Source organism: Saccoglossus kowalevskii, chromosome 16 (genome assembly GCF_978046115.1).
Source record: "Saccoglossus kowalevskii chromosome 16, keSacKowa6.1, whole genome shotgun sequence".
NCBI classification, from domain to species: Eukaryota; Metazoa; Hemichordata; class Enteropneusta; family Harrimaniidae; genus Saccoglossus; species Saccoglossus kowalevskii.
Window position 1 is genome coordinate 31,787,520 of NC_140656.1, and position 18,181 is coordinate 31,805,700.

General features: G+C 37.6%; 1 protein-coding gene across 4 annotated transcripts in view; it reads left to right on the top strand.

Annotated features, from left to right (window-relative positions):
• The window catches only part of LOC100376122 (uncharacterized), a 173,846-nt gene that overhangs the window by 64,168 nt on the left and 91,497 nt on the right, over positions 1-18,181 (top strand). For 3 of the 4 annotated variants that reach the window (XM_085491375.1, XM_085491373.1, XM_085491374.1), the window contains exons 2-3: positions 8,236-8,382; positions 16,016-16,200. In XM_085491375.1, coding sequence (XP_085347501.1) covers positions 8,316-8,382; positions 16,016-16,200 — 252 coding nt within the window. In that variant the 5' untranslated portion in view covers positions 8,236-8,315. Of the gene's footprint in view, positions 1-7,854; positions 8,129-8,235; positions 8,383-16,015; positions 16,201-18,181 lie in introns of those variants that run through there. The other variant, XM_085491372.1, reaches the window with a different exon arrangement.

The following is an 18,181-nucleotide window of genomic DNA, read 5'->3' on the forward strand; positions in this document are numbered from 1 at the left end:
AGATTTCAGCTGGGTTAGCCGTACAGATTTCAGCTGGGTTAGCCGTACAGCTTTCAGCTGGGTTAGCCGTACAGATTTCAGTGTGTTAGCCGTACAGATTTCAGCTGGGTTAGCCGTACAGATTTCAGTGTGTTAGCCGTACAGATTTCAGCTGGGTTAGCCGTACAGATTTCAGCTGGGTTAGCCGTACAGATTTCAGCTGGGTTAGCCGTACAGATTTCAGCTGGGTTAGCTGTACAGATTTCAGCTGGGTTAGCCGTACAGATTTCAGCTGGGTTAGCCGTACAGATTTCAGCTGGGTTAGCCGTACAGATTTCAGTGTGTTAGCCGTACAGATTTCAGCTGGGTTAGCTGTACAGATTTCAGCTGGGTTAGCCGTACAGATTTCAGCTGGGTTAGCCGTACAGATTTCAGTGTGTTAGCCGTACAGATTTCAGCTGGGTTAGCCGTACAGATTTCAGCTGGGTTAGCCGTACAGATTTCAGCTGGGTTAGCCGTACAGATTTCAGCTGGGTTAGCCGTACAGATTTCAGCTGGGTTAGCCGTACAGATTTCAGTGTGTTAGCCGTACAGATTTCAGCTGGGTTAGCCGTACAGATTTCAGCTGGGTTAGCCGTACAGATTTCAGCTGGGTTAGCTGTTCAGATTTCAGCTGGGTTAGCCGTACAGATTTCAGCTGGGTTAGCCGTACAGATTTCAGCTGGGTTAGCCGTACAGATTTCAGCTGGGTTAGCTGTACAGATTTCAGCTGGGTTAGCCATACAGATTTCAGCTGGGTTAGCCGTACAGATTTCAGCTGGGTTAGCCGTACAGATTTCAGTGTGTTAGCCGTACAGATTTCAGCTGGGTTAGCCGTACAAATTTCAGCTGGGTTAGCTGTACAGATTTCAGCTGGGTTAGCCGTACAGATTTCAGCTGGGTTAGCCGTACAGATTTCAGCTGGGTTAGCCGTACAGATTTCAGCTGGGTTAGCCGTACAGATTTCAGTGTGTTAGCCGTACAGATTTCAGCTGGGTTAGCCGTACAGATTTCAGCTGGGTTAGCCGTACAGCTTTCAGTGTGTTAGCCGTACAGATTTCAGCTGGGTTAGCCGTACAGATTTCAGCTGGGTTAGCCGTACAGATTTCAGCTGGGTTAGCCGTACAGATTTCAGCTGGGTTAGCCGTACAGATTTCAGCTGGGTTAGCCGTACAGATTTCAGCTGGGTTAGCCGTACAGATTTCAGCTGGGTTAGCCGTACAGATTTCAGCTGGGTTAGCCGTACAAATTTCAGCTGGGTTAGCCGTACAGATTTCAGCTGGGTTAGCCGTACAGATTTCAGCTGGGTTAGCCGTACAGATTTCAGCTGGGTTAGCCGTACAGATTTCAGCTGGGTTAGCCGTACAGATTTCAGCTGGGTTAGCCGTACAGATTTCAGTGTGTTAGCCGTACAGATTTCAGCTGGGTTAGCCGTACAGATTTCAGCTGGGTTAGCCGTACAGATTTCAGCTGGGTTAGCCGTACAGATTTCAGCTGGGTTAGCCGTACAGATTTCAGCTGGGTTAGCCGTACAGATTTCAGCTGGGTTAGCCGTACAGATTTCAGCTGGGTTAGCCGTACAGATTTCAGCTGGGTTAGCCGTACAGATTTCAGCTGGGTTAGCCGTACAGCTTTCAGCTGGGTTAGCCGTACAGATTTCAGCTGGGTTAGCCGTACAGCTTTCAGCTGGGTTAGCCGTACAGATTTCAGCTGGGTTAGCCGTACAGCTTTCAGCTGGGTTAGCCGTACAGATTTCAGCTGGGTTAGCCGTACAGATTTCAGCTGGGTTAGCCGTACAGATTTCAGCTGGGTTAGCCGTACAGATTTCAGCTGGGTTAGCCGTACAGATTTCAGCTGGGTTAGCCGTACAGATTTCAGCTGGGTTAGCCGTACAGATTTCAGCTGGGTTAGCCGTACAGATTTCAGCTGGGTTAGCCGTACAGCTTTCAGCTGGGTTAGCCGTACAGCTTTCAGCTGGGTTAGCCGTACAGATTTCAGCTGGGTTAGCCGTACAGATTTCAGCTGGGTTAGCCGTACAGATTTCAGTGTGTTAGCCGTACAGCTTTCAGCTGGGTTAGCCGTACAGCTTTCAGCTGGGTTAGCCGTACAGCTTTCAGTGTGTTAGCCGTACAGATTTCAGCTGGGTTATCCGTACAGATTTCAGCTGGGTTAGCCGTACAGATTTCAGCTGGGTTAGCCGTACAGATTTCAGCTGGGTTAGCCGTACAGATTTCAGCTGGGTTAGCCGTACAGATTTCAGCTGGGTTAGCCGTACAGATTTCAGCTGGGTTAGCCGTACAGATTTCAGCTGGGTTAGCCGTACAGATTTCAGCTGGGTTAGCCGTACAGATTTCAGCTGGGTTAGCCGTACAGATTTCAGCTGGGTTAGCCGTACAGATTTCAGCTGGGTTAGCCGTACAGATTTCAGCTGGGTTAGCCGTACAGATTTCAGCTGGGTTAGCCGTACAGATTTCAGCTGGGTTAGCCGTACAGATTTCAGCTGGGTTAGCCGTACAGATTTCAGCTGGGTTAGCCGTACAGATTTCAGCTGGGTTAGCCGTACAGATTTCAGCTGGGTTAGCCGTACAGATTTCAGCTGGGTTAGCCGTACAGATTTCAGCTGGGTTAGCCGTACAGATTTCAGCTGGGTTAGCCGTACAGATTTCAGCTGGGTTAGCCGTACAGATTTCAGCTGGGTTAGCCGTACAGATTTCAGTGTGTTAGCCGTACAGATTTCAGCTGGGTTAGCCGTACAGATTTCAGCTGGGTTAGCCGTACAGATTTCAGCTGGGTTAGCCGTACAGATTTCAGCTGGGTTAGCCGTACAGATTTCAGTGTGTTAGCCGTACAGATTTCAGCTGGGTTAGCCGTACAGATTTCAGCTGGGTTAGCCGTACAGATTTCAGCTGGGTTAGCCGTACAGATTTCAGCTGGGTTAGCCGTACAGATTTCAGCTGGGTTAGCCGTACAGATTTCAGCTGGGTTAGCCGTACAGATTTCAGCTGGGTTAGCCGTACAGCTTTCAGCTGGGTTAGCCGTACAGATTTCAGCTGGGTTAGCCGTACAGATTTCAGCTGGGTTAGCCGTACAGATTTCAGCTGGGTTAGCCGTACAGATTTCAGCTGGGTTAGCCGTACAGATTTCAGCTGGGTTAGCCGTACAGATTTCAGCTGGGTTAGCCGTACAGATTTCAGTGTGTTAGCCGTACAGATTTCAGCTGGGTTAGCCGTACAGATTTCAGCTGGGTTAGCCGTACAGATTTCAGCTGGGTTAGCCGTACAGATTTCAGCTGGGTTAGCCGTACAGATTTCAGCTGGGTTAGCCGTACAGATTTCAGCTGGGTTAGCCGTACAGATTTCAGCTGGGTTAGCCGTACAGATTTCAGCTGGGTTAGCCGTACAGATTTCAGCTGGGTTAGCCGTACAGATTTCAGCTGGGTTAGCCGTACAGATTTCAGCTGGGTTAGCCGTACAGATTTCAGCTGGGTTAGCCGTACAGATTTCAGCTGGGTTAGCCGTACAGATTTCAGCTGGGTTAGCCGTACAGATTTCAGCTGGGTTAGCCGTACAGATTTCAGCTGGGTTAGCCGTACAGATTTCAGCTGGGTTAGCCGTACAGATTTCAGCTGGGTTAGCCGTACAGATTTCAGCTGGGTTAGCCGTACAGATTTCAGCTGGGTTAGCCGTACAGATTTCAGCTGGGTTAGCCGTACAGATTTCAGCTGGGTTAGCCGTACAGATTTCAGCTGGGTTAGCCGTACAGATTTCAGCTGGGTTAGCCGTACAGATTTCAGCTGGGTTAGCCGTACAGATTTCAGCTGGGTTAGCCGTACAGATTTCAGCTGGGTTAGCCGTACAGATTTCAGCTGGGTTAGCCGTACAGATTTCAGCTGGGTTAGCCGTACAGATTTCAGCTGGGTTAGCCGTACAGATTTCAGCTGGGTTAGCCGTACAGATTTCAGCTGGGTTAGCCGTACAGATTTCAGCTGGGTTAGCCGTACAGATTTCAGCTGGGTTAGCCGTACAGATTTCTGCTGGGTTAGCCGTACAGATTTCAGCTGGGTTAGCCGTACAGATTTCAGCTGGGTTAGCCGTACAGATTTCAGCTGGGTTAGCCGTACAGATTTCAGCTGGGTTAGCCGTACAGATTTCAGCTGGGTTAGCCGTACAGATTTCAGCTGGGTTAGCCGTACAGATTTCAGCTGGGTTAGCCGTACAGATTTCAGCTGGGTTAGCCGTACAGATTTCAGCTGGGTTAGCCGTACAGATTTCAGTGTGTTAGCCGTGCAGATTTCAGCTGGGTTAGCCATGCAGATTTCAGCTGGGTTAGCCGTACAGATTTCAGCTGGGTTAGCCGTGCAGATTTCAGCTGGGTTAGCCGTGCATATTTCAGTGTGTTAGCCGTACAGATTTCAGTGTGTTAGCCGTACAGATTTCAGCTGGGTTAGCCGTACAGATTTCAGCTGGGTTAGCCGTACAGATTTCAGCTGGGTTAGCCGTACAGATTTCAGCTGGGTTAGCCGTACAGATTTCAGCTGGGTTAGCCGTACAGATTTCAGCTGGGTTAGCCGTACAGATTTCAGCTGGGTTAGCCGTACAGATTTCAGCTGGGTTAGCCGTACAGATTTCAGCTGGGTTAGCCGTACAGATTTCAGCTGGGTTAGCCGTACAGATTTCAGCTGGGTTAGCCGTACAGCTTTCAGCTGGGTTAGCCGTACAGCTTTCAGCTGGGTTAGCCGTACAGATTTCAGTGTGTTAGCCGTACAGATTTCAGCTGGGTTAGCCGTACAGATTTCAGCTGGGTTAGCCGTACAGATTTCAGCTGGGTTAGCCGTACAGATTTCAGCTGGGTTAGCCGTACAGATTTCAGCTGGGTTAGCCGTACAGCTTTCAGCTGGGTTAGCCGTACAGCTTTCAGCTGGGTTAGCCGTACAGATTTCAGCTGGGTTAGCCGTACAGATTTCAGCTGGGTTAGCCGTACAGATTTCAGTGTGTTAGCCGTACAGATTTCAGTGTGTTAGCCATGCAGATTTCAGCTGGGTTAGCCGTACAGATTTCAGCTGGGTTAGCCGTACAGATTTCAGCTGGGTTAGCCATGCAGATTTCAGCTGGGTTAGCCGTACAGATTTCAGCTGGGTTAGCCATGCAGATTTCAGCTGGGTTAGCCGTACAGATTTCAGCTGGGTTAGCCATGCAGATTTCAGCTGGGTTAGCCGTACAGATTTCAGTGTGTTAGCCGTACAGATTTCAGTGTGTTAGCCGTACAGATTTCAGCTGGGTTAGCCATGCAGATTTCAGCTGGGTTAGCCGTACAGATTTCAGCTGGGTTAGCCATGCAGATTTCAGCTGGGTTAGCCGTACAGATTTCAGCTGGGTTAGCCATGCAGATTTCAGCTGGGTTAGCCGTACAGATTTCAGTGTGTTAGCCGTACAGATTTCAGCTGGGTTAGCCATGCAGATTTCAGCTGGGTTAGCCGTACAGATTTCAGCTGGGTTAGCCATGCAGATTTCAGCTGGGTTAGCCGTACAGATTTCAGCTGGGTTAGCCATGCAGATTTCAGCTGGGTTAGCCGTACAGATTTCAGCTGGGTTAGCCGTACAGCTTTCGGTGTGTTATATTAAACATAGTGTTTGCACAATGACTGCATTAATACATGTCATTCAAGTAATCTCAACTGAAAATGTCAACCTCACATACTTAGTCTTGATATATCTAGCTGGCCTTTCACAATATAATTTGACAACTCACTTACAAAAAAATACTTTAAGATGTGGAAAAAGTTAAACTTGTTTTTTTATAATTATTTATTTATTGTTTTTATGGTGGTAAATTGGTACCAGCAAAGCAGTCACCCTGCTGTATGCACTCGAATTACATTTAACACCAATTCTATTAAATCTAATTGATTGTTTATAAATTTAGTATAATTGACAATTGACTTATCTGCAAACAAGTTGATTGGCAGAATTTTGAGAGCTGGTTTTTACATTGAAATAGAGGACAAAGTTATTGTTGAGATGATTGAGACAACAACAAATTTACAAAAAGGCTAGAATCATGACAATAGAGTATTTGAGTACAAATAAACTTGACAGCATGTTTTGTATGACTTTTGAATAGTAGTAGCTTTGGAATCATTGGCGGTGGTGATACATGGCATTACTCTTTGACTTCATTCTGTGTTTCGTAAAATATTTAGTTTACTGTTTTCAAGTTATTTATCAGTATATGGTAGGTAAGTGTCAAAGTGTTTTTTTATTGGCATTAGGGGTGTATCTTTCTAAAATTATAGAATCCATGCGATGTGTTTGCTACGCGGCATCTCTGTACATTTCGCCACAGCTACTTGAATGTTAGTTGCTACGGACGCTACATATAACAATAGGTATTATCAGATTAGTGGACTCATTCTCCACACTGCGGCCTTTTTTATTTTATCAAAAGCGTAATGTTGGTGGATTTTGTAACAATGAAAAAAACTCATAGAATTAATCGCTGTGGATGTTATTTTGAAAAAAAAAGTTGTTTGGTGTTAGAAGTAAAGCTGAGAAATGATTGGTAAGAGATTATGATGTCGGATGGTGTGTTTATTTTGGTGATGTTGGGTCAGGCGTAAATAAAACCTTGTTAGGACCGAGGTTTGCTAAGGATTGACTTTCCGACAAGAGTCTTTGTGAATCATATGTGTGTGTGTCTGTACAGTAGGTACATGCAAGTTTAATCTAATCAACGCAACGCAAAGATACATAGTGAATATACATAATGGAAACCTTTAGATACATTTTTAATGTTTAACATTTGAAAATTAAAGCACAGTGAATAGTGTGTTCGCCTTGTGCAGTTTATCACTGTGTAAAGGAATGGTCTACAATTAGGATTGCACCACTTTGGCAAGGGGGAGGTAGGTATTTATGGAGGGAACAATATTGAAGGAGGTTAACATTTCTTTTGAGCTTTGTAACAATTTTAAATTAATTTAATAATAATAAATTTATTGCATCTTTAGAAATACATTGTTCATTAGTTGATGGTAATAAAATACAATAGAAAACATACTAGCATATGTTGATTAGAATACAAGTACAAATTTTGCTTCTTTTGCTGAGAGAGGCTCTCAGCAGTTGATTTTGTAGAGATTCAAAATGATATCCCAGAAATCAAGCTCAGTCAGCTATAATAGTGAAAATAAAGTTTGCATGTGGCACAAACTAAAATAGTCAAATTTACAAGTTTTGTTCATGTTTTTGAAGATCGCTAAATCAATAAATTAATTTCTGATTTGCCAATGACATGCCATGAAATTAGCACAAACTTAATGATTTTACGACCTCTAATGACTTCAACATCAAACCCACTAAAAATAAATGCAGTGAATATTTCTACTTTTGCATTTCTAGTAAAAGTTTTCTTACATCGTCGAGATTTAAATCTGATTGAGAAACTAAAAGAAACTTAAGAATATGTAGGATGTATATCAAAACTTGAACCATTCATGTATAATCCAACCTTGATGCCAACAATGCTTTGGTTGTATCTCATCTTTGATATCATGTGTACAGACACTTGACATACTGCATGCAGTAAATACTCCACACTGTTACCGCAAAACTTGCATCATGCTGAAGTGGTCTCTAGTTGTAGTGGCATATGATTTGAGACTCGCCCTGATCTCTGAAGTGGGAAGGTATTAAACATGTCAAGTTTGAGGGAGGTCTTGTCTTTGATATAGAAGTGCATAGTAAAGACATGTTATGATTAAGTGAGAAATTCAGTGGCCTTGTTGTAATTGTTTGCCTGCAAGATAACAACAAAAGATATAATATGAATGAGAATTAACGAAAACTTTGTTAGGACAGTTTTATTGATATTATTCTCCCCGTTGAGACTTGTGCATGTGTACTGAATCCTAAACGCAAACCACGTACTGCTGGTCAGCTTCCATTATGAAGTCATAACTAATGTCCTGTTTACGCTACCATAGCAACGGTTCAAGAGTCCTTAGTCTGTTAAACCTTCAGTACGTGTGCTTTTTCTGTATGCGTAAAACTTTTGAAAAACAAAATGGAGGTTATCGATAATAAGTCTCTTAATTGTTCTAAGCCGAATAGAGGTAAGTGTTTTTGTTACTTCAGTGTTATTTTCTGCATTGATATTAGTTGTTGGGTTGTCTTTACCGTTATGTTGTCTTTTCTAATCTAGTGTTTATATCTCGTTCAGGCACTGCTACCTACTATGAGATAGACTCTGTCCAGCAAGAAACAGAAAAACAAAAAACTGCTAGCAGCAAAAAGAAAAAAATGGACGGTTCCGATGCAGATGGAGAATGGAGTGAGGGGGACAATGAGGAAGAGATGGTCAGATCAGGTCAGTATCTAGTAATTTCAACCGTTTCCATGGCATTGAATAGTGCACAAGTTTCACATTTTGCATTCGAGCAGAATTCAGACTATAGGTCCTTCTTAAATTTCATGTTTTATTCATTGAAACTGGTTTTAGTGTGTTTGAGGAAGTTAAACCAGGTCAAGTTAGAGGAGCCTTCAACCAGCATAACAATAGCCATTTAATCTGTTGTCAAGTTGTAGACTGTATTACTCCTCATTTCATGAATTTCATCTCTCTCTCTGAAAAATGTGCTACCTGTTGGTAAAAATATTCTGTCAGATCAGTTTATTTTACATGCCAGATGAAAGATTTTTTATTTTTGAAACATTGCGTTGTATTTTACTCTCAGAAGTTTAAGACTTTAACCTGCTAGGGTTGCATGTATGTACAATCGATCTATTCAATGGACAGGACGTCATTAGCAACCTGTTTGTTCTATAGAACATTCTGAAAAAAATACTTTTGGACATGTGCCCAGCTTTGTACATTGTAAATCCACAAGTACATCTTGACTTAATGTGAATTGCCGCAGGTTTAGCTTGTTTTTACGTTCAAAGCCTACCAAATAGTTTTTTACATACTTGAGACATTTTTTGCTTGGTGTCATACTGCCTGGCAATATGCAGCCATTTATATGTGGGAATTTAGCATAACAGTTTATAGTAAAAAGAACATGTGCTTACATGCCTTGGAACGTGTTGACTGTAGGCGATTTGTACATGTATACTTTAATTATTTTAGGGTCAAAGTCTTAGTGTATGACCGCTATCACATCTACACAACAAATGCATTTGAATGAAAACTAGTTTATGAATGGTCATGGAGATAGTATTATAACTAATAGTAAATGTCCCAAAAACATTTAATTTTTTATCAAATTGCCATATTTGCTCAATTACCAGCACCGGTACTTTTCTGATAGACGTGCATTTTATTCAAGTTATTAATTAAATAACATTTTACCAAAAGTTATTAAATAATACTAACTTTATGAGTGAAAAAGTGTGGACAAGTCTAGAGCATGCTTTGAAAAACAAATATAATAATATCTAATAAGCAGATGTCAATAAACATGAGCCTTCAGGATTAAAATAGTTTCCTCCACATTTTTAACATTTTTCTGTTTTTTCAATAATTTTTGACATTTTAAGGCGACAAGTCAATCAAATCACCCACAAAACTTCTCTAATTTGGCCAAATTAATTATTCAAAATTTGATGTGGAGCAAGTCTGGAGATTTGTTTGATACTTATGTTTTCCTGTGCTGTTCTTTCTAAGAAAGATCTTGCATGTTTGCTTTTTGTGGAAACACTGTATTTTAGATGCATTGTGTATGTTGCATGGGACCCATCTCATGCACAATTACTATTATACGTTAAGTTTAAAATAATACAAATATGAGACACCACACAACACAACAATTTCTGACTCACCTGTAGTGAATCAAGGTGACAAAGAGGAAACTACTGGATTATTGAAACCTGGCAACTTGTTATAGTACTATATCTGTGGATTATTCAGGGCAAGGCCATATTAAAACGAGAACCTGTGTTTTGGGTTCTGTCCATCCATCGTCATTTTTCGAACAGATTTTGTTGGTACAAATACAAGTTATATTGGGATACATGTGTATTTTTTTTTTATTTACTTAACTTTTGACCTACTGGTGGCCATTTTTGTCTCCAAAACTCCCAAAAATTTAGGCAAGATTTGACCAATTTAGTTCAAAATGTTATGCACATTTCTCAGAGATATTTACACAGATTGGCTGAAATTTGGTACAAAGGCAATACATAACAGGTTGAATGTTATTTTTGGATTTCAATGAAAATTTTTGACTGGCATAAAAAAAATGTTAGCATATCATTGATAGTTTCCCAGTCATGCCTTCACCAATTTACTTCATACTTAGTATTGACATCACTAATGCTGCGGTGCTGATGTACGTGATTTTGTTTTGTGAATTGATTCAAAATGACTGACTGGCGGCCATGTTGGTGTTATATTCTCATGTTTTTAACCATTTGAATGATTTTGTTGAATGGTGTCTATTTTTGTCCATCAAAAATGGAATTTTAATATTTCTTAGACATGCTTTTTTAGCTCTGCTGTCGACTTTGTCGAGCGGAGCTTATCATATGAGTGATTGTCCGTCGTCGTCGTCCGTGTCAATGTTTTACTTTTTCGACTTCTTCTTGAAAACTACAAGCCTGAATGCTTTGATACTTGGTGTATATGTACCTTGGGTAGACCTCTCTTAGTTTTGTTCATTTCATGTTGATATCTTCAATTCTCTAATTTTGGTGAATATTTTTGTCATTTTTGGTAAAAAGTGATATTTTCGACTTCTTGTTAAAAACCGCAAGTGCAATTACTTTGATATTACATATATAGGTACTACATGTGGATCTCTCTCAGATTTGTTCATTTTGTAATGATATCTTTAATTCTCTAATTTTGGTGAATATTTTTGTCATTTTTGGTAAAAAGTGATATTTTCGACTTCTTGTTAAAAACCGCAAGTCCAATTGCTTTGATACTACATATATAGGTACTACATGTGGACCTCTCTCAGATTTGTTCATTTCGTGATGATATCTTCCATTCTCTAATTTTGGTGAATATTTTTGTCGTTTTTGGTAAAAAATGATATTTTTGACTTCTTGTTAAAAACCGCAAGTCCGATTGCTTTGATATTACATATATAGGTACTACACGTGGACCTTTCTCAGATTTGTTCATTTTGTGATGATATCTTCAATTCTCTAATTTTGGTGAATATTTTTGTCATTTTTGGTAAAAAGTGATATTTTCGACTTCTTGTTAAAAACCCCAAGTGCAATTGCTTTGATATTACATATATAGGTACTACATGTGGACCTCTCTCAGATTTGTTCATTTTGTAATGATATCTTTAATTCTCTAATTTTGGTGAATATTTTTGTCATTTTTGGTAAAAAGTGATATTTTCGACTTCTTGTTAAAAACCGCAAGTGCAATTGCTTTGATATTACATATATTGGTACTACATGTGGACCTCTCTCAGATTTGTTCATTTTGTAATGATATCTTTAATTCTCTAATTTTGGTGAATATTTTTGTCATTTTTGGTAAAAAGTGATATTTTCGACTTCTTGTTAAAAACCGCAAGTGCAATTGCTTTGATATTACATATATAGGTACTACATGTGGACCTCTCTCAGAATTGTTCATTTTGTAATGATATCTTTAATTCTCTAATTAATTTATTTTGGTGAATATTTTTGTAATTTTTGGTAAAAAGTGATATTTTCGACTTCTTGTTAATAACTGTAAGTCCGATTGCTTTGATACTATTCATATTGTTCATTTTCTAATGATGTCTTCAGTTCTTTAATTGAAATGTGCATTGCTAACAGCGGAGCTATCTCAGCCGATAGGCTGCTTGTTTATAGACTGATTTTGGTATGAACATCGCATATATGAACATCGCAAAGTATGATGCATGGCCTGCAATGTATGATACGTGGCCTGCAATGTATGATGCGTGGCCTGCAATGTATGATACGTGGCCTGCAATGTATGATGCGTGGCCTGCAATGTATGATGCGTGGCCTGCAAAGTATGATGCATGGCATGCATAGTATGATGCGTGGCCTGCAAAGTATGATGCGTGGCCTGCAATGTATGATGTATATTAAACTTTTTTGTTTGAAAATATTTGGCACCGCCATGTTAATGTCTTAGTGAGAATAGGGAAATTGTGCAGTGGTAAAAATGTTTGGCTTGCACCAGGGAGGTAAATAACCTTTTCCATAGAAAAAAGCCCCCTCCCCCTCCCGATAACTCTTCACAATCTTTACTATTAAAACAAGTTATTAGAAAAAAATTCATTACATTTGAGTTGAAACAACACCTGTTGTTAACTGGGTTATACATTTTAGGGAAGAGTTCAGTAAACTCATGAATTCATCCAATGAGAAGTCTTTACAAATACATGTATATACAGATTTCAGAAACCTGATATTATGTCATCTGTAAGATGGCAAACAATTGGAGTCACTTGCTGACATCTCTCCTGATGTCTGAATGTGAAAGCACATTATACAATGTATGTACATGTATTTACACATGTGACAGTCATGGAGGTTTTTACCTCTATGTGACAGATACAGTGTTGACTATTCTTGAGTGCATGTATCCATAGTGCTGTTTGTTTGCATGTCTTAGTTATTACCACAGTCACTCTCCTAGTAGAGTGACTGTGTTAGTACTGACTAAGCAGAGAATACTTTATTCAGAACTTGCACAAAAAAATAATGTCCATTTACTGTCTTTTTCGCGAGCATGTCTTTTTAGCGAATTTAGCAAGAGATTTATGTCGCTAATTTAAGATGTCGCTAATGACTTCATTATAAATTCAAAATGGCGGCCAAACAACGTTTTTTTCTCCACACACACACTTTGTAAACAACACAGAAAACATAATAACCTGGAGCGGTTTTTTATTACACTTGACAGTTTTTCTTTGTTTTTATGGAAGTGATAACAGTGCATTTGTTTTGGCATGTGACAGACAAGTATTGTGAAAACAGGAAATCAACAATGACAAGAGAGATTTGCTAAATCAACATTTCGCTATTACGTCATTTTACCACAATTCGCTAAAATAGTATGTCATTTTTTCGACATGTTTTACAGTATTGTTAAATGTCGTTTATTATATTATTTATATATGTGCGGGTAATATGGGTGTAAATGCATATTGTTTTCTGAAAAATGTTACCAATTTTGTTTCTGCAAAATTTTTAACCAAATTAAATCAATATGTATACATGATAAAATTAATGACTGAAATTAGTCAGGACAGTGTTAAATATAAATGTAAGATTTGAAATAAATAAATTTGACAGTTGTGTGTAATATCACAGAAGGTTTGACTGATTAGAAAACAATGATTTGCTAAAAGATAAATAGCAGTAATGATGTTTTGGATATGGTGCAGTTGTTTTGTACAGTCTGTCCAGTTTTTGTTTATTTTAGAATAAGTTGGCTCAGAAGTTCTGCTTGACAAAAAGGTCACTTTAATTTGAAGCATTTTTCCGTTCTGATTATAGGAGAATTATTTATGATTGAATTGTGATGGTCGTCTACAGATACCGTCATAAGTATAATAACTTAAACCAATTTACTCAGTTATAAAATTGCCTTCCTAGAACATACTCATAACATCAAGTATGTCCCTTAGTAGTCCAACAAACCCCAAAATAATGTTAGAAGCACACTTAATTAAACCAACAATTTTATATATTTTATACTACATCATTACAATATGACTTGTATTTTGACTGAAATATACTTCTTTCAGTTACATAAGCACATGTACTTTCAATAATGCAATGCTCACTACAACAAAATGCTGATACCCTGACTTCACTAATTTGCAGAAATTTACTTTCTTTTAAAATTGAACATTTTAGGGAGTACCACCATTAAAGAGAACAGCCTTGCAGTAGAGCATTTGATTTAATCATAGTTCTGAGTTGAGTCTAGGTCATTATCATTGGTTTATTAACTTCTTGTATTTAATGAAGTTCTCCGTATTAAACTGACTGGAGTCTTGAACATTCATGTATAAATATAGACTGACAACTGTTGAAATGCAATTCAATTCTAAAACTCAATTATAGTTGTTTAGAATGACACTAAACTTGCAACTTGTGTACATTTTATAATTATACATTTCAGTTTGTTTAATAACTCCATCAACACTTTTGTAAAGCCTCGTTTTTACAGCACTGCTTTATTTAGTAATTGTAAATATTTATTTATAAACATTGTGCTGATAGGGAAAATGGTTCTTGGCATGATGCCATTGATGTAACTTGATCACTCTACACATTTCAGTATATTTGTGTGAATCTTTTTGTTGGGGGCTTGTGTCATACTACTGTCTGTCTGTCTGTATGTTATTACCATTTCTATTGTAACCAATACATTGAATCTAACTGTAATAACTATGGAATCCATGCTATAATGTTGCAGCTCAGTTTGGTTTTAAAAAGGAATAATTCTGTTGTTTAAGGGGTGGTGGTAGTCATGCAGCACATGTTTACAAGCGTTGTAATTTCATTGTACATTGCTGTGAGTCCCATATCAAACAGGATGGTGGGCAAGGACCACTGCTCTTCAAACAATAGAATTATTCCTTTTTACAGTCACTCTGTACAACGCTCTGAGATGTAATGTTGTGTGCTAGGTAAATAATTGTAATAATAATAATTATAATAATAATAACAATAATACATGTGGAACCATTGAGAATGCACTTGCATAATTATGACAACTTTGCTGTATTACTGCATTTATTAGAAGCTTATGTTTAATACTGTAGAACACATAAACTAAAAATTTATCATATCCAGTATCATTGAAATATGAGTAGAGTAAACACAGTGATTGTGTTCTATGTTGAAGAATTATCTAAAGATTTTACTGTTTAATTTATATTTCATGCCTATTTTTTTCTACAAAATTGATTAACAGTGAACAAATGTATTTAAAAATGACAAATTCTTAATTTTTGTCGACTGGTTATGACATTAACCTGTTTGAATGCAAATGTCACATATCCACATAATTTTGTTCATATTTTTAAAAATATATATTGATCAACACCAATAACAAAGGTAAATTGTGTATATTTGTTTCAAAATTATTAAAGAAAAATAAAGAAAAATTCACAAAATGTTTTGGCAAAAAAATAATGACATTGATAGAGTTCAAAATTTTCACTTCCAGATATACATAAAGGAAAATAAATGAGATTGAGAAATTGGCTGTATTTAGAGCATTGAACGCAGCATCATTAGGCTTTACATTCTAATTGGCTCTAATTATCATACTCTATTCAAAAGCACTCTTTTCTAAAAGTCATTATGTTTCCATTTATTTCACTACTTCTCAAAGGTAACTGTCATTTTCCTTCACAAATATTTTTGGAACCAGTCAAAGAGCACATTACAAGGTACGATAGATTGGAATAGGAGAAAACTATGAATATGTGCATGTGGCAGTGATGAAGAGTACACATTATAATAATAATAATTATAATAATCTTTATTGCAAAATTTTTGATATTGATTCAAAAGAGAAGTACAATAGAGATAAAATGCTAAAGAAAATTCTGCAGGGAATTTATGTAGGGAGGTAAGCATGTTTCTAAGCAAGTATAGCTTCAGTGCATTTCAGATATAAATTTCTTTCCTCTTCATGTACCTACCCAAAGATGAACACTGTAACTGTTTTCTAAGTAATAATAGATTACCAATTTCAGGCTCTGTGTGAAACCATAGATTTATAATCTGGATTTCTGTTAAGTTTTGTTTTGCACCATGGGGTATGCATCTTCGATGATGGGCCTTCTTAGTGGGGGTGCTGTAGTTCCATTCATAATCCAATATAATGGCTTCATGATAGATGTCATGACTGAAGTTGTTTCTATAGAACACACATTCAAATTATTTCCTAGGTTGTTTTGGTAAATAATTCTCTACTGGAAATCATTATTATTAGATGAAGAAAGGCTGAAACTTGTGACATTTTTCTCTGATTACTTGATTGATTCTTTTTGTAGACATGGCAACAGATGAAGAAGGAGAAGAAAATGGAATTGATGAAGAGGATGAAGATGGTGAAGATGAGGAACAAGAAAATGGGGTTGATGTGGAAGACGCTGGAGAAGTTTCACCCAAGAAACAAGATTATGCAGATTATATTATGGACAACATTGATGCTGAACTCCATCACATCATCAGTAAGGTAGGCATGGAAATGTTGTCACCATGGCAACATGGATTTCTGCTTTGCAAAATAATTTTTCCATGCATAGTTATGACCTAATAGGGCTAGATTATTTCATGCAGTTTGATATTATTTACTCAATAACATTATTGGATAATATTTAGAGTTTGTATGTAATATGTAATTATTCATCAATAATTGTACTGTTATCATGCATGGAATTCACTCATCGTTAGAATTCTTTGTCGGTACTAGTATAAATACAACATATTCACTTTATTACAAGCACATGTGTTTACTTTTAAACTTTAATATTAAAAGTTGTCAAATATGTAAGCAATTGCACTACTATTGGAGTAAATGTGGCATTTTGAAAATAGTTTTCCATTTTTTTTTACAAATTGATCCTCTTGCAATAAAAACAATTGTTAAATCATAGGCTGTTTGTATTTAGGTCTGTGCAATTAACATATCACCTGTTGGCTATATGTGGAGGCTTTCACGCATAGTATTAAGTGTTCACTTCTGGTTTAATATTTCACTAGGATTGTAATGTTGTTGCATGTCTTGATTTGTTTTTGATGATTTTAAACTACCGATAGTCCACCTTTAACCTATTAATCACACAATTACAACCGACTTTTAGAACTTTACTAAGTACTTATAAATCTTATTTTGCAATCATTGCTTTACTGCCTCGCAACCAAAGGATACAACTGTAAATAACACCAATTCACTTGTTAATCCTTTTTTGGATGCAACAATTTTAAAATTTTTATGTATACCATATTTGCTCTAATAGTAGCATGATCTTAATATGGAGATGGCAAAACATGTTTATGACACAACACATAAACATTTGATAACTCTATTTTGAAAAACTGGAGAGCCCGCTGCTGAGACTATTTTACATAAATTAAAACCAGATTCCCAGCGGGCCCTCCAATCATGAAAGAAATTTGTAAAACTACTGTATCTTCTGATGAACATACATAAACATATTTATGGACAAAGTATTAAGTCATATTTTAATGATACAGTATTTCTATAAATTATTTGGTAATTCTTTTAAGAGAAAAAAAAGTTATATGGGCTTCATTTGTGAAAGGTGACAATAAACTTTCGTGTTCAAAGGATTTTATAATAATTGTTTGTTTACATTTTTGTCACCCGCATTTTGGAAACTTTGCCCAAAAGTGTTTTTATTAGCCATGGTTCATACCTGTGTATCGCTGCATTGCATTGCATTGGACTTGTTTACTTTTCACGTGCATATGTAGTGACTGATTGGCAAGTACGGTTTATTTGAAGTAATGGCATTGTTCTCTGTTGTTATAAAAGTGCGTGTTTAATTTCACATGTACCATATATGTTCCTGTTAATAAAATAACTTACAGGCTGTCACAGTAGACTGTTTGTTGTCAGACAAAAACTAAAACAAATGTCTAATGGTGTATAGCTTTGGATGCTTTGAGTGATTGGTATTTACCAGCCAGACACAACAATTTGCATTCTTGTAAATAGCAATACTGTAATAATATATTAAACTTAAGTGGGAATTGACCTCCTCAAGTTATTTATAGGGAAAGTGTGTTTCAGGGTAGTATGCTAATGAGGGTACAGATGTTACCCAATCATGGTAAGAGTTATGTATTGGGTGAAAAATTAGCCAATCAGAAAGGTTGTATCACAAATCAAGTCACTTATTCTAGGCTGCCAAATGTAGCCGATTTCAGCACATATTAGTTTTATTGCTAAGTGGGGTAGCATGTATTGTCCCATCCTGGCTGTATTTTATTCTAATGAATGATGCTTTGATAATGTATTTTACATTTGAGTAATATTTATATGTATTTAAAATTACATCATTTTTTAATAAATGACATTTTCAGTTGGTTTAATAAATGTTGCATCATTCCACATTTAAATGAACTTTTCACTACTACATCAGCGTTATAGTGTATTGTGTTAGCTGTTATCATAAATATCATTTATGATA